This window comes from Babylonia areolata, chromosome 15, assembly GCF_041734735.1.
Source record: "Babylonia areolata isolate BAREFJ2019XMU chromosome 15, ASM4173473v1, whole genome shotgun sequence".
NCBI classification, from domain to species: Eukaryota; Metazoa; Mollusca; class Gastropoda; order Neogastropoda; family Buccinidae; genus Babylonia; species Babylonia areolata.
This window is the reverse complement of record NC_134890.1, coordinates 13,555,891-13,581,899: the sequence shown is the minus strand read 5'-3', so window position 1 is coordinate 13,581,899 and position 26,009 is coordinate 13,555,891. Positions and strand designations below refer to the sequence as shown.

At 38.9% G+C, this 26,009-nt stretch overlaps 2 protein-coding genes across 4 annotated transcripts in view; one reads left to right on the top strand and one right to left on the bottom strand.

Moving 5' to 3' along the window:
• LOC143290446 (max-like protein X) overlaps window positions 1–10,592 on the top strand; it is a 31,769-nt gene extending 21,177 nt beyond the window's left edge. For 2 of the 3 annotated variants that reach the window (XM_076599881.1, XM_076599880.1), the window contains one exon: window positions 4,629–10,592. In XM_076599881.1, the coding sequence (XP_076455996.1) occupies window positions 4,629–4,697 (69 nt within the window). In that variant the 3' untranslated portion in view covers window positions 4,698–10,592. The remainder of the gene's footprint in view (window positions 1–4,628) is intronic. The other variant, XR_013056393.1, reaches the window with a different exon arrangement.
• An 831-nt stretch (window positions 10,593–11,423) lies between these two features.
• Window positions 11,424–25,546, bottom strand: LOC143290445 (charged multivesicular body protein 5-like). Its single transcript, XM_076599879.1, has 7 exons — window positions 25,383–25,546; window positions 21,658–21,762; window positions 20,751–20,797; window positions 19,670–19,763; window positions 18,725–18,796; window positions 16,059–16,277; window positions 11,424–15,021 (listed from the first exon to the last, which is right to left on the bottom strand). Exons 1-7 carry the CDS (start codon window positions 25,449–25,451, stop codon window positions 14,965–14,967), a joined length of 663 nt encoding a protein of 220 aa, XP_076455994.1. The 5' UTR covers window positions 25,452–25,546; the 3' UTR covers window positions 11,424–14,964.
• Window positions 25,547–26,009: the final 463 nt, after the last annotated feature.

The window sequence follows — 26,009 nt, the reverse complement described above, 5'->3', positions numbered from 1 at the left end:
CTGCAAGTAGGATTCAAACACATGTTGAAAGTCTAATGGCTTTGACCACTTGTCTGTTGTGCCTGTTAGTGAGAGGGATGGTGCTTAGATTGAAGGGCTGAGAGGTGCAGCAGTGAGCACACAAAAAACTGGTCATTTTTAACTCTGTGGAAAATGATTAAAAAAAATACTGTTGTTTCATGTCAGTCTTCTTGATATCAAGTGCATATGTTTTTGTGATGTTACAGTTAACATCATTTTTGAATGTGAGTTAATGAAGCTCTTAAATGAATGTGTATCATCAGTCACTGGTGAATGTTTTTGACTTTTTTGATACTCATTATCAGTTGTTTCTCTTGTTAGATAGATGACTTCTCTTTTACAAAATGATTTCCTTTTTGTGTACTTCTATTTATTTCAAATGTTAACTCACTCGGGACGACAAGTTTTCTCCCTTGCTTTTTCCCACAGATGGTCCATTTGTAAGGGTTTGGAAAAAAATTACAAAAAATACAAAATACAGAGTAAGAAAATGAAACTTTCAGAACTGGTTTATTACTTGTTGAGCTATTACATAAAAAAAAATCAATTTCTCATCTTATTTTTACGGTTTTGCCATATGTAAAAAATACTGCCAATTTTTCACTCTGAATCACCATACCCATGCTCGCTTTCTGCATTAAATTCGCTTTCTTCTTTGTCATCATCCACCTCTTCAATGTCCAACCCTTCAGTTTGTAGCATTTCAAGTACTTCGGCAACCCTAAAACGTTGCCGTCACTGCCTTGTTCGCTTCTCAACATTCTGAGAAGAGCCCACTTTGCTAACAGGCTGGCACGCGAGCAGACGACCGGTCAGTGGCTTTGTCAGCGTGTGTGCGAGACGGGCCACACATGCCAGGCTGACCAATCATACTGTTCGATTGTGGAGTGACCCAGAATAGCGCACTCTGCTTGGCTAATCACAAAATCATGTGTACAGCGCGTGATGGAATTTTACTAGCCGCATGCAACAAAATAAGGCCAAAAGGATACGCTGGATAGCCGAAAAAAGCGTAAGACGAGACAGAGCGTAAACCTGACAAGATGGCGTGGAGAGCCTTGGCCAAAGGAATGATTAAGCGCTTATAGTTTTTAGAGGCGTTTGATTGGCTGAGAGCGGGTGGGCCCGTCTTTTCACTGTTAGCCGCGCGAAATTTGGCCAAGCAGAGCAAACCAATAGGCCTAGTTTGCATCAGTTTGACATGGTAAGTATATTTAACACCAAACATGGAGTATAATACAAACTCCTCCTTTCGGAGAATGCTATTCCATTCCTTCGTCCGAATCCGAATACGTTTTGTGTAGGAATGCGTGAACATTCCTTCGTCCGGAGAGTGTTAATGTTTGATTCCACCACCCAACTGACTGACCATACAACCCACCTGCCCCTTTTCTCCCACCTTCTTTCTCATGCTTCCGGTCCATTTTTTAACACAGAAATGGCGGTTGGGTTGAAAGTCTGAAAAAAAAAAAAGAAAAAAAAAAAAGTCATCACTTCTTGCTTCATCTTTGATAAACGCAGACTACACTGTTTGGAGTATAGTATATTCAAAATGATTTTTGTTTTGACCAAATAGACAGTTTTTTGTTGTTTCTTTAAAGACCCCAAAGAGATGTTGCTTTAGGTCTGTTATCATGAATGAGTATCTAAGTACTAGAGGAAGAGTAGTCTTTTGATGTTTTGTTTGCTTTATGAGTTAGGGGGATGGGCATGGGTGTTACTGCTTTCAGTTTCTGACGGACAGAAAGGGACGTGTGTGTGTGTGTGTGTGTGTGTGTGTGAGAGAGAGAGAGAGAGAGAGAGAGAGAGAGAGAGAGAGAGAGAGAGAAATACAGAATTGATCAGATGGTTTAATCTTCTGTCTTGCATGCGGAATATATTTCGCACATCTGTCCTGAGCAGGAGGTGGTGTTGCGGGAGTCTGGCACATTAAGAAGAAATGGTGTTGAAGGGCAGAGGAGCAAGTTGGAGACTGAGATCGTGATATGGATGGCAACATTATTGAACACTAAAATGATGGAGATGATAGAGACGACCAGGGTGTTGGCCCATGCCTCCTCCTTCCCCCCTCCTTCCCAGCTGTTTACAGCTGCCCCCACCCCTTCCTTCCTCCCTTCTTCCCACCTGTTGACAGCCCATAATGAGTCACAAGGAGGGAGGAAGAAGCCAAGGAAGAGATCACATTTTCCCCCTCCTTCCCAGCTGTTGACAGCTGCTCCCACCCCTTTCTTCCCCCCTCCTTCCCAGCTGTTGACAGCTGCTTCCACCCCTTTCTTCCCCCCTCCTTCCCAGCTGTTGACAGCTGCTTCCACCCCTTTCTTCCCCCCTCCTTTCCAGCCCTTAACAGCTGCCCCCGCCCCTTTCTTCCCCCCTCCTTCCCAGCTGTTGACAGCTGCTTCCACCCCTTTCTTCCCCCCTCCTTCCCAGCCCTTGACAGCTGCCCCCGCCCCTTTCTTCCCCCCTCCTTCCCAGCTGTTGACAGCTGCTCCCACCCCTTTCTTCCCCCCTCCTTCCCACCCTTGACAGCTGACAATGAGTCACAAGGAGGGAGGAAGAAGCCAAGGAAGAGATCACATTCCCCCCTCTTTCCCAGCTGTTGACAGCTGTCCCTGCCCCTTCCTTCCCCCCTCCTTCCCAGCCCTTGACAGCTGACAAACGAGTCACAAGGAGGGAGGAAGAAGCCAAGGAAGAGATCACATTTCCCTCTCCTTCCCACCTGTTGACAGCTGCCCCTGCCCCTTCCTTCCCCCCCTCCTTCCCAGCCCTTGACAGCTGACAAACGAGTCACAAGGAGGGAGGAAGAAGCCAAGGAAGAGATCACATTTCCCGCTCCTTCCCAGCTGTTGACAGCTGCCCCTGCCCCTTCCTTCCCCCCCTCCTTCCCAGCCCTTGACAGCTGACAAACGAGTCACAAGGAGGGAGGAAGAAGCCAAAGAAGAGATCACATTTCCCCCCTCCTTCCCAGCTGTTGACAGCTGACAATGGGTCACAATGAGGGAGGAAGAAGCCAAAGAAGAGATCACATTTCCCCCCTCCTTCCCAGCTGTTGACAGCTGACAATGGGTCACAATGAGGGAGGAAGAAGCCAAAGAAGAGATCACATTTCCCCCCTCCTTCCCAGCTGTTAACAGCTGACAATGGGTCACAAGGAGGGAGGAAGAAGCCAAAGAAGAGATCACATTTCCCCCCTCCTTCCCAGCTGTTGACAGCTGACAATGGGTCACAAGGAGGGAGGAAGAAGCCAAGGAAGAGATCACATTTCCCCCCTCCTTCCCAGCTGTTGACAGCTGACAGTGGGTCACAAGGAGGGAGGAAGAAGCCAAGGAAGAGATCACATTTCCCCCCTCTTTCCCAGCTGTTGACAGCTTCCCCCACCCCATTCTTCCCCCCTCCTTCCCAGCTGTTGACAGCTGACAATGGGTCACAAGGAGGGAGGAAGAAGCCAAGGAAGAGATCACATTTCCCCCCTCCTTCCCAGCTGTTGACAGCTGACAGTGGGTCACAAGGAGGGAGGAAGAAGCCAAGGAAGAGATCACATTTCCCCCCTCTTTCCCAGCTGTTGACAGCTTCCCCCACCCCATTCTTCCCCCCTCCTTCCCACCTGTTGACAGCTGACAGTGAGTCACAAGGAGGGAGGAAGAAGCCAAGGAAGAGAATTATGTTGAGGGGAGTGACTGTTGATGAATTGATTTACCTCAAGGAGGAACTCCCACACCATTTCTATTGGTGCCCATTTCTCCAGAAAAAGCTGGTGATATGACTGCCAAACTCTGCCTGCCACCCCTCCCCTTCAAGATTTTGACAGATAAGGCCGCCAGATGCTACCACCCTCTCTCCAGGATTTTGACAAATGATAAGACCACCAGATGCTACAACCCTTTCTCCAAGATTTTACATATTATTATTGCTGGGTTTTTTTAATTGTCTGGGGATAAATAGAAGGGTTGACATCCTCAGCACAGCCTAGGATTTTTGCTTTAAGGAGCTTAATTGTTAAGATGGTAAGTCATGAACTATATTGTTTTCCATGAGTTTTGTGTTGAATGTTGTCTGACTTTAATTCAGGTGGGCAGTCATGACATAGCCTGGTGTGCTTTGCTGGAATATAAGCAGCAGTGTCACATGTCCATCCTTTATCGGTCCATGTCTGTTGCAGATGTACATGCCCATGTGTACATTGTATTGTATTGTATCATATTGTATTTCTCTTTTTCTCACAACAGATTTCTCTGTGTGAAATTCAGGCTGCTCTCTCCAGGGAGAGCTCATGGCTATACTGCAGCGCCACCCATTTAAAAAAACTTTTTTCCTGTGTGCAGTTTTATTTGTTTTTGTTTTTTTCCTATCGAAGTGGATTTTTCTACAGAATTTTGCCAGGAACAGCCCTTTTGTTGCTGTGGGTTCTTTTACGTCCACTAAGTCCATGCTGCACACGGGACCTCGGTTTACCGTCTGGTCTGAATGACTAGCGTCCAGCCCATCATTCAAGGTCTAGTGGAGGGGGAGAAAATATTGATCTCTGAGCCGTGATTCGAACCAGTGCACTCAGATTCTCTTGCTTCCTAGACGGATGCATTACCTCTAGGCCATCACTCCATCTGTTTCAGACTCTGCGGGAGGCAGTGATGGATATCCTCACACAGCTCAACACTCAGCTGACCTCCAGCCAGCAGTAACTGGACAGGTTTTGGCCATCTTCCAGCACCACTTGTGTGTTTGTGATAAAGTGATGAAACAAAAAAAGAATGTGAGAAGTAGAATTTGAAATCTATTTTTCTTTCATGGCATGGGGGCTCCTGTTTCTATTTTTATCATGTTCTGTTATTCTTGTTGAATTCTTTCTGCGCTTGAAATCTATTTTCTTTTTGTGGCATGGGTCTCTTGTTGTTATCTTTGTAACTTTTCTATTTGTTGACTTCTTTCTGTGCTTGGAATCTATTTTCCTTCATAGCATGTCTGGTTCTTTAGTCTGTGAACGGTGTCGCCATTTCCTTTTACAGTCTTGTCCATTTATGTTGTTGCTGCTGCAGAGTTTATTTTCTTTCCTAGCACTTTCGATTTGTAGACCCCAGCCTTCCCATTCTGTCAACTTTGTTTACTTTTTATCCATGACGATCTGGTGAGTGCTGTCATCTTTGATCCTGTGAACTTCAGAGAGAAGTAAACTGTTGCTGCTGTTAAAAAAAAAAAAAAAAAAAAAGTAGAATTTTTGTGATGGTCATCGTTTTGTTTTTGTTTTTTTTTGTTAAAAAAAAAAGAAAAAAAAAGTAAATTGACAGGGTGGTAGAGGCGGCATGGAGGGCTTTGGTTTCATTTTTTTTCTTTTTTTTCAAATGTTATTTTAATCTTGATTTTTTTCTTGCAATTTGTGATTTTGTCTCCTGTCATTTTTGTTATGTTTAGTGTAGTAGTTTGGGGGAGGTGGGGGAGTTTGTTTATTTTTTAAGGCGGATCATCATGTCATCAAACTGTGTGTTTGTGTGATGAATGTGTTTTAAATCTTATTACCTACTGTTTGGTTCTTTAGGTTTTTTAAAATATTTTTTTGACTTTTCATTGGTTAAATTTTAAAGTTGTGTTTCTCTTTTATTTTACAGGTTTGGTGAATTTTCTTTGTTGTATATATCTTTCATTATGAAGAAATTATTTTTATATATTTGGGGGGGGGGGGGGGAAGTGTTGGGAAGACATATGTGTGATTGCGTCATTTTTATTAAAGGTTGTGACTCCAGGCAAAGTTGGTTACTGAACACCTTAGTTTTTTATCAGATGTTACCATAGTTGTTTCCTGGACAATGTCTTATTCTTAAGTGTTGAATGTGTGAAGCTATCTTCTAAATAACATCAGCTGATTGAAGTTACTGCTTATGTAGCTTAGAGTGTAGACTTCAACATACAGCTATTCAAACAAGCTGGTATCATTGACAATGTTGAATGATATGGTACTTAACAAACATCAAGAACCTTCAGTTGACAGAATATGGAAATTGTAAGCATATTGGACCAGCTTGTTTTATTTGAATTTTACTTGTTTGCGAAGTGGGTGATTTAGATTTTGATGAAGATTTTACATTTTGAGTAATGTGTAAGTGATATTCGAAAATAGATCATCTACATGAATATGCTTTTTTTTCTTCTTTTTAAAAAAAAATTATCTTTTTATATTATGAAGATTTGATGTGTGAGATTGAGTGAATCTCATAACATTTGAACTTTTTGCCTTCCCATTGCTATAGTCCTTTATTCATATATTGTGTGAATGAATGTATCATAGCTAAATCCAGAATTAGTCATCAGTCAGCCTCGGGATAGTGTGGAGTTGCGCTGTGGGTGGTGATTGATGCAGCGTAAAGTGTGGCTGGACAGGCCAGTATGGGAGAGACAGCTCATCCCACAGTGTGCGCAGGTGAAGTCAGACGCTTGTCTGTCTGGCTTTGGACCGTTCTCCTGTCATCCCACCGCCCCCCCAAAAGTAGATAAGGGATAGCTTCAGTATTGTTATCAAATGTTCATGGTGGAGAAGAATAGAGATCTTGTGGTTGGTTTGGTTCTCTTGGGATGGTTAGACATCAGGTATCATTTATGTAATTTCATACTTAAAACGTTATGCTCATGGCAAGATTGGTGTGCATCTTCTATAGTTACTATGCAACTATATAGTGTTGTGTTTGTGTAATCGTTTTTTTTTTCTTTGTTTTTTGAGGAACCAAAACTGATACCAGAATATCATGTCATGTATGCATTTAAACATGAAATGCTAATCATGCTTCCCTGAAATGAAATGTGTGGTTTGCTGTGGAAGCTCTGTCTATTCAAAATCAGTGGCCATTTAATACTTCAAAGTACATTCACAGTCTGTGAGAGAGACTTGTGTAGTTCAGGCACTTACAAATCACCGTCAGTGCATATCACTTTGGTGAAAGAATCACACAAGAAGCATCAGGTCTCTTACAGGTTGTGAATTTAATTTGAAGCAGTGAATGGCCTTGCCTTCACCACTGGGTGATGAGTAATGCTGAAACTTCACACAGGTACCAGGGCTCCTGATTCCCCCCATGGGGATGCCGGGGGTCTTTCAGTATAAATAGTGTCCCCGCCCTCAGGAAATTCTGTGCTAGAAATTTCCTTTTTTCTATCACTCTCTTTGTTTCTGCCTTTTATCTTCCTTCACTGTTGTCTCCTTTTTCTGTCTTCCCAGTCCATTCCCCTTTCTTTTTTCAAGCAAGCCTTGACACTGATGATGTACTGTCTGTGCTTGTTTTTGCTCTGGTGATTGGGTAGTGAGATAGTAAATACTGGGATGGGCGCTAGTTGCCCGTTCTGCAGTGTTATTTACCTGTATGGCCTTTTTTATGTATTTTTTGTTTGGCTTTGAAGTATTGTTTTTTCTTCTTTTTATGTTTTTTTGTAATCTGGGGATGATAGATAAAAGGGAATGGCTAGCTTCCTCAGCATGGCCTAGTCTTATTTGCCCAAAAGAGCAAATAAATAGTTGGATACTGTGTCATGAACTGTGTTTTGTGGGTTTGTCTTAGTGTTTTTCTGTAGATGTGACAGTTTTGTATTGACGCAGTTGAGCATTTGTATGGTTTGACAGTCCTGATATGGCCCTATGCAGTCGGCTGGACTAAAAAGCAACTAGAACAAGAACAGGGGGTCCTGATTAGTTGAAAACCTTGGGTGTCCCACAGATTCTTTTGCCATAATTCTAGGGGGTTCCCAGACTACTTCCAGAGGGTCACTCGAAATCTAATGCCGCACATTCTGATCAGATTTGCATTGCTACACACAAAAAATGTATTCATACGTTTTTCTTCTTGTCATAGTTATCCAGATTACTGAGCCAAGCAGTAGTGAGGAGAAAGAACTCTTCTTCACAGCAGACGATATCCATTTCCTGGCATCACACCGAGGCTCCCATACAGGATTTGCATTCTTAATGTATTTGTCCAAAACATTTTTTAGAATATCGCTTGATGAACATGCAGTGTCTCCTCTCCATTTTCAAAGCATCAGGGGAGGATATTTATTTTTTGTTTTTGTCTGAGCCTTTAGCATATACAAGGTTCAGCTTACATCACAGATTGACATAGGCTTACAGTTGGGTCAACAGCAAAGTGAGAGCTGTATGATCAGTGGTTTCTCCATTACAATGGGACATCATTAGTCTTTTGTGAAGGACAATGATTCTTAAACTAGGAGGCAAGATTGCACGGGCACTTAGTGCTGCAGCCTTGGGGGCTAGTCGGCCTTTGGGAACCATCCCAATGCTGACTGTCCTAAAACCCTCATGGCCGAGAGAGTGGGGATGTAACAAAGGCAAGATATTCTCCACCAAATTCTAGCCTAGATAGTTGGGACAGCAGTTGCCTATGCTGTTCTGATGGTCATAGTCAGACACGACTGACAATCATGAAATAAAATGTCAAACAGCAGTGGTGGATCCAAGTCCGTTTGTCCAAGTCAGAAATATACACTACGACAGACTTGCCAACCTCTACGTTTTGAGTGCAGTATGCTCTGCTCAGCTTCAGAATGCAATGTTCACATTAAAAATCCAACTCTGAAGTAACAAAAATCAGGTTGCATTTTTATTATATTTGATAAATTGATTGATACAGTTAGTCAATTGAACGTGTGCAAAAGGGGGAAGGAGAAGACCAGAAACATGGCCTATGATTGGTTAGTTTGTTCCATGGCTTGTGACCAGCTTAAGCCAATCAGAGCTCAGTTATTTTTCCACCATTTCTGTTATGGAAAATTAGACAATTCTCTCAAGCTCTTGTTCCCCCTTCAGAATACTTCCATCACAAACTTCTGTCAAGAAAGAAAATGTCAGTGAACAGAAAAGCCATTGATACAGTTGACATTGACAATAAGGAAACAAGCTACCGTATGGTGGTACTGTGAAGCTTACAGCAGTGTCACTTGACAGAATGAACAATATGTTACGACTTGTGAAAACCTACAGACTCATCAAATGGAAACAAGCTGCAACACCATTGATTCCTTTGTTCTTTCAGAATGCTGGTGGAACTACAATTGAGTATTGGTTCTGTAACTGTCAGACTCCAGTTTGCTACTATACCCAAATGATGAAAATGTTACTCTCAAGTCTTGTGAGGGGTTGGCAGGTCTGGTATATTCATGAAAATTTTGAAAAGTCACCCATAAATAAAATTCGGACACAATAGCCCATAAATAATTATTTTGAGTGCAGATTTGGGGCTCCTAAATCTGTTCATCTAATTTGTAGAAATTATTGAAAGAAAACAGCTGCACTGTCTGGTGTTTTTAGTAGAAAAACCATGAAAGAATTTGGAGTATAATGATGTTTACAAAGTGAAAATGCCCGAGCAGGTTAGGTAAGATGCCAGTGAAAGAAGATCCATAAAAGCTTGGATGTTTTTGTATTGTTCTGTACAGTTCTGTTGCCTGTCATTAAAAAATATATTGAAAAATGTTTACTTGGAATGAAATCAATTATGGTTTTAACTGTGCTGGCTAAATGCAGGTTTCAGACTGCAAAATAGATTTTAAATGTGTATGTGTGTGTGTGTAGTTTGGTGTGCTGTAGTACTAGAAAAGGATATGGAAATTAATGACTGTGTGGGTGTGAGGAGAGTAAAAGAGTGTCCATTTGTCTGAATGATGTCTGACTGGAAAAGAATATTGCTTTGTAAACAGTGGACTATCAGTAATCATGTAGAAAGCAGGTTGTATGAGAAAATATTATGAAAAAGGATACAGAATATTTTAACATGATACGAGGTGTCACTCATTCCCACTTTACACACATTTTTGTGTGTAGTGTATGTGCTAATCATTCCCCAGCTTCAACCCCCTCCCATTAAAAACAAAAAAAGGGGGGTGGGGGTGGGGGGGAACCTGTATAAATTAAAGTCAGAACGGGGTGTTCAAAAGGATTTTACCAGTTTGGTGTATTTTACCATCAGTACTTAGATAAGGCCATAAATTCAGTGTGGACCCGTAAAAAAAAAAAAAAAAAAAAAAAATCCATTTTATTATTATTAAAAACAAAAAAACAAAAAAACCAACCAAACCCTGTGTCAGACTGGGGTGGTCATGAAAATGACAACACTTTGCCACCAGTGCTTTAAAGATGTCATCAGGTCTGTACAGATCAGTGTAATAATTGCTTGCCAAGTTCTTTGTTTCAGACACTGGCAAAGGCTGAATGTTAAAAAGATTAAGAAACGTGCCTTAAATTACAGCCCCTGTACACTGCTTGTAAGAAACTGATCTCAACCAACTTCTAAGGTCCATAGGCCACTGAAGAGTTCCTAATTCTATGTTGGGGCGTTGGGGGAAAACTGATCTGACAACCCTTTGAATTGTCATATACCTGTCAATTTTTTTTTTCTTTTTTTTTTTTGAAGGTCAAGATATGGTGAGGTCAATTTTTTATTTTCTTTTTTTTTTTTTGAAGGTCAAGATATGGTGAGGTGGGGTTTTTTTTTTGTGTGCACAATTTTGAAACGCTGCAGATGTGAAAGAGATGTGTAATTTCTTCTATGTTGGTGAAAGTAAAGAAAATCAAAAGCATTGTGTGGTTTGTGTTTGTAATGTGTGTGGGGTGTGTCTGTAAGACTGACATAGACTGAAGTGTCTAAAAGACTGACAAACTCATTAGGGGGAAATAACTCACTAGGGGCAGCAGGGACAGATCAGATGAAAAAAGAAAAGAAGGAAAGATGAGCAAGCAGATGGCACAACATGCAGAAAGTTCCAGTGTTGTCAGGGCCTTGATATTGACTCTGGCTGAAGGAGCAAACATAGCTGCAACCATGTTCAATCCATCAGTGCTTTATCATTGTAATGTGCACCTTATATATTATTTTTGGAATTCTTATTTGGAGGATGTGCCTTATATGAAATGCCTTGTTGGTAAAATACAGTATTGACCTCCCTTCCCCTTCTCACCTCTCTGCATTGTCCAGATGCTTGTTGGAAAGACACGCTGCTCGTCTGTCTCAGGTGGGAACTTTTGTATGCTTTCCAACTTAAATTTCTGACTTATACTGACAATAATAATGCTGTCATTCCTGCAATTCTGCCTTTGGCCTGCAACCGACAATTTGATGATCATGACTTTAACAAGACAGATGAAGGTAGGACTTTACCTCTTGAGAGTGTCAGGGGAAAACTACTATCTAGATCTAGTGTTTGAATATTTGAAATTATGGCAAAGTGAACTGTTTACATAATTCAGTCTGTTGTCTTGACTGATGCAGTCAAAACTGATCTAGGGGCAGCAACTCTGCAAATTTCGCTCGTTTCGAAATTCTGAGGGAATAGACCGGGAGCAGATCAGTAACTGTACAAAAAGAACAGGAGTCATTTTTCACATACACACACACATACATGCAAAAATACACAACTTAAGATTGTATAAAATTTATTCAGACATTATCCAACTGCTGTTCAGAAGTTACAGACAATAAATGACAATGTATCACTGAATGTCTTAGAACAAATTCTCACAATAACAAAGAATAAATGTTTAAATCACACCCTCATAGGTAATTTCAATCAATCTGTTACCAAATAAACACAATATTAATAAACCAATTTACGAGAGTTAGAATGTTTGCAGAGACCTAACAAATATAAATCAAATAAAAATGAAGTTTGAGGCTTTAAAATATTGAAATCTGCTCTCAGGAATAGAACCAAAAAGAGTTTCGGGCAGGCAGACAAATCTAATGCATAATAGATTTTCAGTGAAGTAGTTACTTCCAAACACGCTAACTGCAGCACATAACCTAAGTAGACAAAATTCTGCAGTGGTGGCTGCACACACATGGGACTGACAAAATCCTACAAGAACAATTCACCCTTTACAAGCAGGGCATCAGAACACATCAGCCACAAACTTGTGACTGGATAAGAGTTGAAAGGCGCACAAAATTAATTTTACACTTTGCAGAAAGCTGTACACAATCCAACAAATACCCAGACTGCTCACATAATTCAAAAAATACCTGGACAGTGAATGCTATCTACAGGAGAAAAAGAAAAGCACAAAATAAAAGTAAAAAAGGTACATGACAAATTTAGTTTAACTCGTTCTGCCCCACAGCTACATGCCTGCTACAACTCCCCTGGACCAGCACTACATGAGACCGCTGCATAAAAACAGGATGGTTCACCAAAACGGTGAAAATCAGTGAATTGTTGATTTCATCAGTTGAACAAAATTTCATTTTTTTGCTGCTGGAATCCATAAACAGTTCAGTTCAGAATGCCAACAGTATAAGAATAAACGAAATAAGAATAGTGTGTTGGCACGAGAATACTCATACAATCGATCCACAGGGGGAGTAATGGTACGAGTTAACTTGTACCTGGAACAGAATGAGTTAAGACCAGATACCACAGTTTCGACAACGAAGTTGCCACATACAAATCACTGGCAATAATCACCCTGATTTACTGGGAGAGAAGCTATGAAAATTTGTCACAACCTGTGGGCAGTTTCCATTGAATCCGTCACACTGGTGTTCATTTTCTCACTTTTTCCCATCCATTTTGCATGCATATTATTCCTGCACTTGCTTATCCCCATGTGTTTTCAATTCCTAGCTCTGGACAGTCCAATTACAGCAAGTACAACAAGCACACAAGATCATTACAGTTTACACAAACACTGACCATATCCTATTAACATAGAAAAAAAAGCACAATATTTGTATGCACACTGTGTTTTTTTCCCTTGAAATATCTCTAGAATTTTCTCAAACATAAAGAAGACTAAATAACATCTCTGTTTGTTCGCCTAAATCTTTCAGTACCATCTGAATAACAACAAAAACATCATCTGACCATTAATATTTCAAATCATCACAAGAATCATACTTTTTTTTTATTTTTTATCACATCAATACAGACAGGATGGTTCAAACAATGTTCTTTCAAACATGAAACTGAAGCATCTGCTGAAACTTCAGGGTTATAACTTATACATATATACACCAGATATAACACACACTGACAACCATTTTGGTGAATAGACACAAGAAAAAGACTTTTCAAAGTATAAAAAACTTAGATGAAAATATACATAAACTGAAATAATTAAGTGCATGTAGTATTCTATTACAATCATCAGCCTTCCCAATACACTATTTGGAGGTCCAACATTTTTGGATATTTTAACTCTTTCAGCACTGATTTTTTGTGCTCATAACTGGTTGCTCAGTTCCTGAGCACTGCTATATACATTGTTTTTGCGTGTAGCCAGTACTGTATAAAATAATATTTTAAAAATCCATCAAATTCTACCCCTATTGTCCTGGTGGTAACATATATTATCACCTCCTTTAGAACATGAAAAAATTTCACTCAATTTCCCTGTTTGTGAGCATGTGGGGAGGTGCACTGATATGGTATGTTTTTGACTGACAAAATGCATGATTAAAACCTTATGCTAAACTCCAACAAATTATATGTCATAGAATTTACAGATAAAAGTTATTTTGAGACCTGCATAATGCTAACATTCTTGCGTTTTTACTAGCTGAAATAAAAGACTATGGGGCGACAATCTGGTGGCAACAATTTCAAAGCCAGATAAGCTTTTGTCATAACTGTACACATTAAGTGGAAAAGGGAAACTCCAAAAGGAAAATAGATGTGTGCTTGCATATGTGTGTGCTTGCATATGTGTGTGTGTGTGTGTGTGCGCGCGCGTGTGTGTGGTGGTTTGTGTTTGAATGACACTTTCTAAAGTGCTTTGAACTGGTTGAAAGCATTATTAAATCTAACATTGCTATAAGTCGTTGAGAATGAATTTGTAATAACTTCCAGCTTTTGGACTATTGCTATTAGTCGTTGAGAATGAATTTGTAATAACTTCCAGCTTTTGGACTTGCTCTCAGAACTAAACAAAAAGCTGAAAGTTGTTGCTCAAAATCAAACACGTCCATGATACAAAGTCCAAGACAAAAATGTATGTCCATCCTAAGGGCACACCAATTCAAAATATGTCAACATTTTTAGTTAATGAAGAGTTAAAATTGTTTTAGAAGAACGATACACCTTCACTGTGAGCTTTTTATGACGTTAGTTTTTCATGTACACAGGCAAAGGCACTTCAGATTAAAAAAAAAAACCACCCAAAAAGCCAACGACTAAGCAAGTAAATTATATTGCACTGCATTGCATTACTCTTTTGTGCCAAAATTTTTTTCTGTGTAAAAATTGGACTGCTCTCTCCAGGAAGAGTGTGTTGCAACAACATGAGCACCACGTTTTTTTGTTGTTTTTTTTGCTTTCTTATTATCATTATGCTTTTCCTGCATGCATGTGTATTTGTTTCCCTATCAAAGTTGATTTTTTCTTCACAGAATTCCCCAGGGACTACTTTTTTGTTGCCATGGGTTCTTTTACATGAGCTATGAGCATGCTGCTCAAAGGACCTTGGTATATCGTCACATCCGAACGACTAGATGGTAATGTACAGATCAATGCTAAAAAAAAAAACTTAAGAAAGGCAAACAATAACTCCAGCATTATATTTTTCACATTCTTCCTGCTTTTTAAAAATGTTTATGCTGTGCACTGTCATGTACAAATCAATGTTTAGTGTAGCATTTGTGGAGTTTTGTGCTAACATGATGCTTTGTATTCTGTACACTGATAAAATCTGAATGAGATAAACCAAATCCTCATGCATAAAAACAAAAACTAACTGATGCATCCGATATCGCTCTAAAATAAAATTCTGCAGTCTGGACTATGCCTTTACTTAACTACAATCACAAGAATAGATCAACATGGATGAAAAGTATACAAATGAATAAATTAATGAATAAAGAAGTATAGGATATCAAGTCCAGGAAAAAACAAAACAACCTATCACAAGCAGCAAGTGATGTCTATGTACAGATGACACACCATGATACAGATGGCGAAGGATGATCATTTTGCTGACTGGGGGATTTGAGGCAGTCCAAATTCATCCACAGGAACATCTCCCTGTAACACAGCACAATAAAAGTATTTATATAGCTCTGGTGCAAAGACTAATCAAACTTTGTCCACACCATACACACCATAAACATACACGGAAATAGAAAGCTCATGATAAATGTCAATGATAAGATCAAATAACCCAAGAAATGCTCATAAACGAACACAAAAAAACAGAAAGAAGTTCCATGATTTTTTTTTTTTTTTTTTTTACTCACTTGTGTAAACAAAGTGAGTCTATGTTTTAACCCGGTGTGTGTGTGTGTGTGTGTGTGCGCGGTAAACTTTAACATTGACATTTTCTCTGCAACTACTTTGTCAGTTGACACGAAATTTGGCATAAAAATAGGAAAAATTCAGTTCTTTCCAGTCATCTTGTATAAAACAATACTGCGCCTCTGGGATGGGCACAAAAAAATAAAGAATGAAGCCTAATTATATGCAAACTGCATTTACTGTTATATTTATATTTTTGTATTCTCTAAACTTGGCACTTTGATCTGATATTCTGACCCAACAGCTAGAGCAGTCATTATTATCATTTTTTGTTCAAACAGGAACTTCTTTTGCTAAGCATGGAAGTTTTATTTATTTTGCAAACGTTTTGGTGCAGATAGTAAAAAAGGGAAATTACTCTGTAATGCTAGGGGAGTTAATTTGCTTTAAACTGATCTCTCTCATCTTAAACATTACATTTTGAAATTATACTCAATACATAAAAAGCTTGGATTTTTTTTTTAAGTGTATCACAAGCGAGGCTTGAAGGCCTTGCCCTCTTGTTCTTCTTGCTGAGAGGCACCCATGCACACAAAGACATCCACATACACACACATGCATGCAAACAAAACCATCCACACACTTACACCACATACGCATATATATATACGCATACACACAAATTTCCCTACATAAACCATCCCACCATGTACACAAACACAAAAAATCCACATGCACACACAGACCCCCCTGGCCCCCCCCCACCCCCTCCAACTACAACCACTCCCAAACCACACCCACTAACACCACCACACAACAGAACTGACCCTCATGCTGTCGCCAGGTTCAGAGGTGGGTGCTGACGGGGCACCAATGGCGTTATCCAGGTACGACGCATCTTCGTCTAATCCAATTTCGTCGCCAAGGGCATCAAGCTCTGCCTCCAGCTCATCATCATCAATCTCTGGCATTCCATAAGATCGACCCATGACCTCCTGAACTTCGTTGGCCTGTTCCATCAGGTCCTCCATATCATCCTGCATGTTCTGCACACCAACATGCACACAGGAGGGGTAATTTCCTGTTCTTAGTATCCTCAACTCTGGGACCTATTTAAAATGAACATTTTCATGCCATTTGCAATGCAGGTATTTATTATGAGAAATGACATGAAGTGTGTAACTGACCCTTTTTGTAATGAATTGGGCATATTATAATGCAATATAATAAATGTCAATGAACAGGATTGGACATGTCTTTTCATTTACCTTTTGCATGGTTTGTCAACTATGTGGGACCAAAAACGGAAACAGCAGCTCTCTGACTGACACAGACTGAATGTATACACATTTGTAGACAACTTCTTAGTTTGTGGACTGCAACTCCCATGTTCACTCATATGTACGCAAGTGGGCTTTCGCATGTGTGACCATTTTTACCATGCCATGAAGGCAGCCATACACTGCTTTCGGCGGTGTGTATATTCTTGTTTCCATAACTCACCAAACCCTGACATGGATTACAAGATCTTTAATATGCATATTTGATCTTCTGCATGCATATACACACAAAAGGAGGTTCAGGCACTAGCAGGTCTGCACATATGTTGACCTCGGAGATGGAAAAAATCTCCACCCTTTACCCACCAGGCGCCGTTACTGAGATTTGAACCCAGGATCCTCAGATTGAAAGTCCAACGCTTTAAACACCCAGCTATTGCGCCCGTCGTTAGTAGACAATTTTACAGACTTGGCAAGATGGCTGCACATTAGTGACTAAATCTGTATTAAAATAGAGTACAATAACCTTTGAAATAGAGCCGAAAACCACTGAAAATGGATGAGAATAATCTGCAACTGTGCTAGTGGTACTATAATTTCATCTATGCACAAATTTTGCTGTTAAAATAGGTCCCTGAATTAAGGATACTATAATAGGACTTTACCCACAGTGCAGATTATGCTGAGAGGTGACAAGGACATCATCATCAAATCAACCCTGCTGAAAAAACTCAAAGTCCAGGGTTCCCACAAATGTCACCAGGCAAAATTCCTTACTTTTTCCAGACAGGATTGAAAATCTTCCATTCGAAACACATAGCCAAACTGAATAAAAAAAACCAAAAAAAAGTTGATACTGAAACAGTCAAACCCCAAACAATAGCCAAATTGTGGAAAACAACATTTCCACTGTTTTATTCACTAAGTGCTGCTGAGATTGAAGTCCCTGATCTTACACTGTATAGTCAGCAGTCTAGGGCAATGAACACTACGCCATGTAGAATGTATCAAGCCTTTGTTCACAGCAGGCATATTATATTCATAGTTAGCAGCCTGCTGCACTTAACACATCGCCATATATATTTTACTTCTATTCACAGCAAATATCTTACACTTTATAGTTAGCTGCCTGTTGCACTGAACACTTTGCCATGTGTAATGCATCAAGCTTTTATTCACAGCAGATATCTTACATTTATAGTTAGCAGCCTGTTGCACTAAACACTTCAACATGTGGAATGCATCAAGCTTTTATTCACAGTAGATATCTTACACTTTACAGTTAGCCGCCTGTTCCACTAAACACTTTGCCATGTTGAATGTATCGAGCTTTTATTCACAGCAGATATCTTACACTTTAGAGTTAGCAGCCTGTTGCACTGAACACTTTGCCATGTGGAATGTATCGAGCTTTTATTCACAGCAGATATCTTACACTTTATAGTTAGCTGCCTGTTGCACTAAACACTTTGCCATGTGGAATGTATCGAGCTTTTATTCACAGTAGATATCTTACACTTTATAGTTAGCAGCCTGTTGCACTGAACACTTTGCCATGTGTAATGCATCAAGCTTGTATTCACAGCAGATACAGGAAGCTTTTATTCACAGTAGATATCTTACACTTTATAGTTAGCTGCCTGTTGCACTGAACACTTTGCCATGTGGAATGTATCAATCTTTTATTCACAGTAGATATCTTACACTTTATAGTTAGCAGCCTGTTGCATTAAACACTTTGCCATGTTGAATGTATCGAGCTTTTATTCACAGCAGATATCTTACACTATAGTTAGCTGCCTGTTGCACTGAACACTTTGCCATGTGGAATGTATCGAGCTTTTATTCACAGCAGATTATCTTACACTTTATAGTTAGCAGCCTGTTGCATTAAACACATTGCCATGTTGAATGTATCAAGCTTTTATTCACAGCAGATTATCTTACACTTTATAGTTAGCTGCCTGTTGCACTGAACACTTTGCCATGTGTAATGCATCAAGCTTGTATTCACAGCAGATATCTTACACTTTATAGTTAGCAATCTAATACACTGAACACCTCACCATGTTGAATGCTTCAAGTTTTTATTCACATTTTCATAATAATGCTTAGTCACCAGTAGAGTGCAATGTCTACTGTCTGTTCAAACTGACCGGACGGTCACTGTTCATTATACACATAAAATTCGTGCAAAACCAAACCAAAGTTACCTCAATCTGGTCGATGTTAATGTTCTTGTATGCCTTCTTGAAGTCCTTCACACCAATCTTCATGGCATCCACCTGAATAATACAGCGTGGCACTCATGTCAACATTCAATATACCAACTGTGAAAAAACAGAAAGGCACTCACATCAACATTTACTGTACTGCGTATAACACAGAAAGGCATTTATGTCAATATTCAATGTGCCAACTGTGTATAACACAGAAAGACATTCACATCAACATTCAGTGTACCAACTTACTGTACTGCGTATAATACAGAAAGGCACTTATGTCAATATTCAATGTGTCAACTGTGTATAACACAGAAAGACATTCACATCAACATTCAATGTACCAACTGTGTGTAACACAGGAAGTCACTCAAGTCACCATTCAACGTACCAATTGTGTATGACACAGAAAGGTATTCACATCAATATTCAATGTACTGTGTATAAAACAGAAAGGCACTCATGTCAACACTCAATGTATGAACTGTGCATAACACAGAAAGGCAATAACATCAGCATTCAATGTTCAAACTGAGTATAACACAGAAAGACACTCATGTCAACATTCAATGTACAAATTGTGTATAACACAGAAAGGCAATAATGTGAGCATTCAATGTACAAACTGTGTATATAACACAGAAAGACATTCATGTCAACATTCAAAGAGAAAGGCACTTATGCCAACATTCAATGTACTGTGTACAACACAAGGGCACTTATGTCAACATTTAGTAAACTACCCACTTGCTGCTGTGGGATCTTTTACAAGCAGCAAGTGCATGTTGTACACAGGACCTAAATTTAACGTCTCATGCGATGACTAGCACCTACATCATCACACCTAGTTGAGCACATTACTGCGGCAATACAAGGCCACCATTCCACTTCATGTGTTGGTCATAAATCAAATGAAGGATGACATGACAGTCTCACCGTGGTTTTGGTGTCCTTGCAGGTTTGGATGGCAAAGTTTTGTTGCTCCAGGTTGAAGGACTGCTGGTTCAACTGGTCCCTCTGGCTTTCATACCTGTTAAAAACAAAAAGGTGGTACCAAGCCACACCTTGATTTTTCTTACAACTAAAATCTTCACGCACACCCAAGACAAGAATTGAAACTTAGCTTCCAAACCAATATTTGATGTACCACACAACTGACAGAATCGGGAATAACATCAAATAAGTATACATGAATGTGTGTGTGTGTGTGTGTGTGTGTGCGTAAATCATTTTAAGCATAATAAAGTTTCAGATATATACATGCACTTATTACTTTTTATTAAAACATAAATCATTCTCATCAATAAAAAGACACCATTAACATAAATGGGAACAAAGGGAATGATGTTAACAAAAAAAACAACAACATGATTCACAAAAAATAAAAAATCTTTCATCTACACCTCTTTATTTTCTTATTTCTATTTAACACACACACTGAATGACACGGTGAGACTGTCAGATGATGAATATATACAAACAAGACTGGGAAAATTTGTTTATGAATGCTGCTGCAATTTACTGCATTAAGTGATTGATTGTGTGTTTTTTCATTTGTTCATTCATTTACCATTGCACTTGTGTCTTATAAACCTTGCGGTTTCATGACAATAAAATCTATTCTATTGTATTCTGAATGTCTATGAAAAAGAGTAAAACCCAACAATTCATTACCAAGCATATCATCATGTTATCATGCATAACAATAATATTATCAGCATCATCATTAATCGAAAGCATTAACAAAATTCAATTCTAATGTTTCACAACTTTGAGTTTGACATTACTGAACAATGTACTACATGTAATTTGTAGCCTTCTCCTATTTCAAAACACTTTAATAACAGTACTGCATATCCTGTAAACCAGTTTATCAGTTTGCAAAAAGAGTGTATCTGATCTGTTTCATAACTGTAACAGAATCTGCAAAACTGATCTGATCTGTTTCATAACTGTAACAGAATCTGCAAAACTGATCTGAAAGTTTTGTTGTTGTAGATATATTGATGTTACTTACATCCTCTTCTGCTTGAGGACTCGCATTGCCTTCTGTTTTACCATGTTCTGAAAAAGGAAAAGAAGAATTAGCTAGTCATATGTCGTTTAATCTAACATGATTGTAAGAGCTCCCAATTAAATCCATATAAAAGAATGCAATTAAAAAAAAAAAAAAGAAAAAAAGAAAAGAAAAGAAATGTTAACAGGCACTTAAATCTCAAGCTGAAACAATTACAATGATGTGAACCTGTGCTTATTCATGTATCCATCTTTTCCCTGTTCCCAGTTCTTCAAAAGAATGCAATAAAAATTCAAGTACATTCTGTGACTTTCACTAGTCTGAATCTTTGATGAAACTTATGATAAAACAGAAATACTATGAAAAAGGCTTGCCGAGTGTAACCTCAGAACAATTATCAACATTGGCAATATAATGATTATATGTAATAATAAATAAATCTCAATTATAATCTAGAACCGTCATGAAAGGTCATGTCTATAAAATCACTAAAAACTTATCAATTTCAGATGTTCCATGTTATTTTACTACAATACTAGTTTTAGGATATAATGCTGATTTTAAAAGTATCACAAAAAAATAAACAAAAACCACTAGAAGATCATGTCTTCCAGTTGTGCAGAAGGGATTTATGCATTACAACCATTTCATTAGTATACAATAGTACATTAGTAGCAAATAAATATGTAATGGATAGAAAAAAAAAGCAAATCAATCATTTATCTCAAGTGTCTGTGGAATCTGGCAAAAGTCACAGTTACACGTATCAGGCAGAGTTGACTTCACAATTATTCAAGGTTGGTTGGTTGGTTTTTTCCCCATGTGATGTATCAACTTTTCTTTCTTAGCTTTAAAGTGGATGATATGATTGCACAGCTATTCCTCATATATTCAAAGAAAGGTTTACCTTTGACGGACCCTCCCTCATCTTTTTCATCTGCTCTCTGTACTTGCCCAGTTCTGCATCAAGTTTTGCAATCTTCTTGTCAACGGAGTCCCCTCGGCTGTCAATCTGGTGACACAACATGATTCATTCTACTTTTCTAGTCTCTACTTATCTATGAACGGACACACACACACACACACACACACATACCATGATGATGTGCAGTGTCTGTGCATGATCTGTCTTGTTGGTACCAATGGAAGCCAGCTTGTTTTCATGCAATAGTTTCAGTTTCAAGGTGTCAAAGCATGTGGACTGATCCATATAATGATATGCTACACTGCATCTGCTTGCGTAAAAAAAGAGCAGATACCTGATCTTCATATTTAACTCACTGTGCAGTGTGCTGATCAGGCCTTAAGAGTTCATACTAGGTTCCGTACAATATCAAGATAATCATATATATATTAAATGAATAGCGTGAATTAAAAAAAAAATTTAATTACAAAATGAATAATTATTAAAAAGAGAATATATAAAGTAAAATAATAACAATTGATATCAATAATAAAATAAAAATGAATGTGATAAATGAAAACAAAATTAGAATGCACAAACCAATCCTCACATGTGTGTATGTACACACACTCTCACATCCACACAAGCAAACACACAAACACATACACACACAAAGGCATAATGATAAACGCCTTACACACTGCTCACACACACAATGTATCACTCAGTGGGATACTGCATGCTTGTGCACACACACATACAAACACACATTCATATAGATGTCTACACACACACACTCACAGCCACACACACATACACACATGTGTACACACTCACATACACAGTCATGCACACACTAACACACACACATCAGCTCCCAACAGACATACACACACACACACACACCACACCACACACACCACATCACACACACACACACACTCCCACAGGTAAGCCACATGAGAGGTAGGAAACGATCCCAAGGTGTACTGTCTAGCATGTTATTAGACTTTGTATTTCTCACTAGGAAAGCCTAGACAGACTATTCCATTTTGGAGAAATCTGTGTATTGTTAAATTTGTAAATGATGGCAAATATCCATTTGATTAGTAATGGATCGTGCTATATGGTCTACCTTTCAGGTTCAACATGCGGCCACTCCCTCTATCAATCATTCTTTCTGTGAGGTGTTTGATAGTGTGATGGCCTTGTACCTGATTTTAGAAGTGTACACTTACTTTTCTCAAGCTGTCAAATCTTCCTCGGAGTAGACCGTTCACTGAGGGTAGATAGCAGTATTATATTCATACGCTGCTGCATGATTCACAATTTTTCAAGTTCTTGATAATGACCCCTTCAGTAATTTAGGTTGTTGGGTTTGGTGTTTACTTCCATAATTTACAATGGCTGGGTTCCTGGAGGGATGACTGGGGTGCTGAACAGAAGCTGTTTCCAAGTTTTCTTCCATGCAAAACGTCAGGCATTCCCACTCTTCTGTCAACCTCACCAATAATGGTTCTGCCATTTTTGTTTTTGGTTGTAAGGTTGAGTTGAGGTGCTGGTTTTAACAAAGTTTCAGTTGTTACCTTACCTTACATTGGATAGTTAAGAGCAGATGGCTGAAAGAAAGGGCTGGCTGGTTTCAATGAATTATGTTACTGTTAGCTGGAGGCTCTTACTACAATGTCAAGTATAAAGGATTCCACTGTGTTGCCAGGCAATGAATTCCAGTCCTCAATGTCCTGTAATGGCTAATAGTGTACAGTCCTGTCCATATTAACAAATACAATCAATTGCCTTCATTTCATCATTCCCTTCACTATAATTAATGTATCTATTTCATGTATTATTTAATTGATTAATTTTGTCTTATTATTTCATTTTATGTTATTGTTTTAAAATTTAACTCTTGGCAAGGTACTGTATAGTCACCTTGACCCTTTAACATCCAGCACTGCATGGACTGGACACATAAGAAGAATCAACAGTAAACTAAAAAAGAAAGTAGATGATAATAAACTAATTTGTATTTCTATTTCTCTTTTTATCACAACAGATTTCTCTGTGTGAAATTCGGGCTGCTCTCCCCACAGAGAGTGCGTCGCTACACAACAATGCCACCCATTTTTTTTGTAATTTTTCCTGCTTGCAGTTTCATTTGTTTTTCCTATCAAAGTGGAATTTTTCTACAGAATTCTGCCAGGAACAACCCTTTTGTTGCCATGGGTTCTTTTATGTGCGCAAAGTGCATGCTACACATGGGACCTCGGTTTATCATCTCATCCGAATGACTAGCGTCCAGACCACCACTCAAGATCTAGTGGAGAGGGAGAAAATATCGACAGCTGAGCCGTGATTGGAACCAGCGTGCTCAGATTCTCTCGCTTCCATGGCGATGCATTACCTCTAGGCCATCACTTCACTAATATCACACAATAAGATCAGTGTATACTACCAGATTATCTAAAAACCAATATGAAGAAAAAATAAATTTTTAGGAACTATGCTGATTCATTTTTCAGATCTCCACTTAGACTGATCTGGCATCTGCAGCGGTCCCTGAGGATAAACCCCGAATGGCGCAGCTCTAACCTTCATTGATCCTACTTGAGCAAGAGCCATAGTGCATGCTAAACTAAAGCAAGAGAACCCCATCTTGAAGGATTCCTCAGCTACAGAGGCTGGAAAGGAATTCTAAGTTGGAATGAGAGGAGGAAAAATTATATATATATATATATATATCTGAATACATCTGGATGCCAAATTTTTTAATTTAGGCCAGCGCTGGGCACTGATCCTTGACTGATGTGCAGCGAACAGCTTGACATCGGTCCAGAATGATTAACGGATATAACATTCAATTCTTGGTCAATGAAAGTCTATGCAGACTACACTTGATTCTTGTGTTTGCTTTTGCTGTTGTCCTGCATGAACTTTTCACAAAAAAGGCTGATAGAAGTGCGTACAGAAAAGTCCAACCAGAAATCAAACTCTTAATCTACAGATGGATCATGTGACCTTCAGCATCTCCTCCTGACTCTTTATTTGCCAAATCTCCCACCAAAATTACCAACAACTCCCACTATTTTGTTATTTACTGACGAACCCCCACCAAAAATTATTGTACGTAACGATTACCAATGTTGCTGAGTGACATTTTCGTCGGGATCTCCGCATAGCACCAAACTTGGTATCCATTGTAAAATCTATCTTGTTTACATAAACTTGGGGTTGGCTCTGAGTCTGAGTCTAACTAGTCTAAGTTTAATGCATGGCCTGATCAGTGAGTTCAGTTTATGTTAAGATAAGGCAACTGCTGCCTTAAAAGAAAAAAGAAAAAAACAACAACAAAAACACAGCATATGTGATGTAGCATATGGATCAGTCCGCACGCTCTTTACCTCACTGTTTTTTTTTAAACTGAAACTGAAACCATACTGAATTTCACAAAGAGACAAGACATACACTTTACAGACAGAATGTTTTATAAGTATATTACTGTTAAAAAAAAAAAAAGACTTAAATATGAAGAAAAAAACATGTTCCCGAACCAGTTTAATATCACCAAACAAACACAAACACAGTAAAGGTATTACGCATAACTTACCAAAAATATCAAATTGCTAACTGTCATGAGCAGACCGAGTCACGAGAAATCGACAAGGATTTGTCTTTGGTCTTTACAGGATTTATATAACAATAGAAATATTGCCACTTTTAATACTCACATTCGAAATACAGTCAGTGAGATTCGGTGGGGGCTCCTTGGATTTGCCTTTACCAAACAGTCGATTCATGTTGAAAACTTCCAAAAAATAAACAAACGCACTGAAAGCACTTCCAGGTCCTCGATACCTTTCTTGCCTCAGCAAGAGTCAGACGTCACTTCCGAGGGACGAATTGTTATTTGAAGTAAATTAGGACAACTGGATAATTTGATAAAAGAAAGTGGTTCATTGAAACACTGTGGTCGAAAGAAGATGTGATTAATAAAATTTATGAACAACAAGAGTTACATTGAAGGGTACTGTTCGGTGAAAATATTAAAATGATCGTTTTTCAATACCAATAGTTACTGCCAGATCCACTTGTACGCATGCGCATGAGCACTTGACTGTAAACACAGAGAGCTCCGCGCGTGTTGGTGATCATTGTGACACATTTTCTACACCAATGTGAGTCATTTTTCTACACATTTCATGTGACACGATGTAGGCAAAACATCTATGACCCTTTATCTATCATACTGCGCATATGTGCAGTCTGTAGTTGTGTGCATGCATTCTTTCTGGGCAGTATGTTGACACAAGTCCCGAGATGTCCCAATTTCAGACCGATCTGACTTTTCATTTTAT

Excerpts from the sequence above, each read along its gene's own strand:
- LOC143290445 (XM_076599879.1), bottom strand. The coding sequence starts at position 25,451 with ATGAATCGACTGTTTGGTAAAGGCAAATCCAAGGAGCCCCCACCGAAT. Across the intron at positions 20,798-21,657 it reads TGAGGGAGGGTCCGTCAAAG|AACATGGTAAAACAGAAGGC; the intron begins GTAAACCTTTCT and ends TTCCTTTTTCAG. Across the intron at positions 18,797-19,669 it reads GCAAGGACACCAAAACCACG|GTGGATGCCATGAAGATTGG; the intron begins GTGAGACTGTCA and ends TGTATTATTCAG.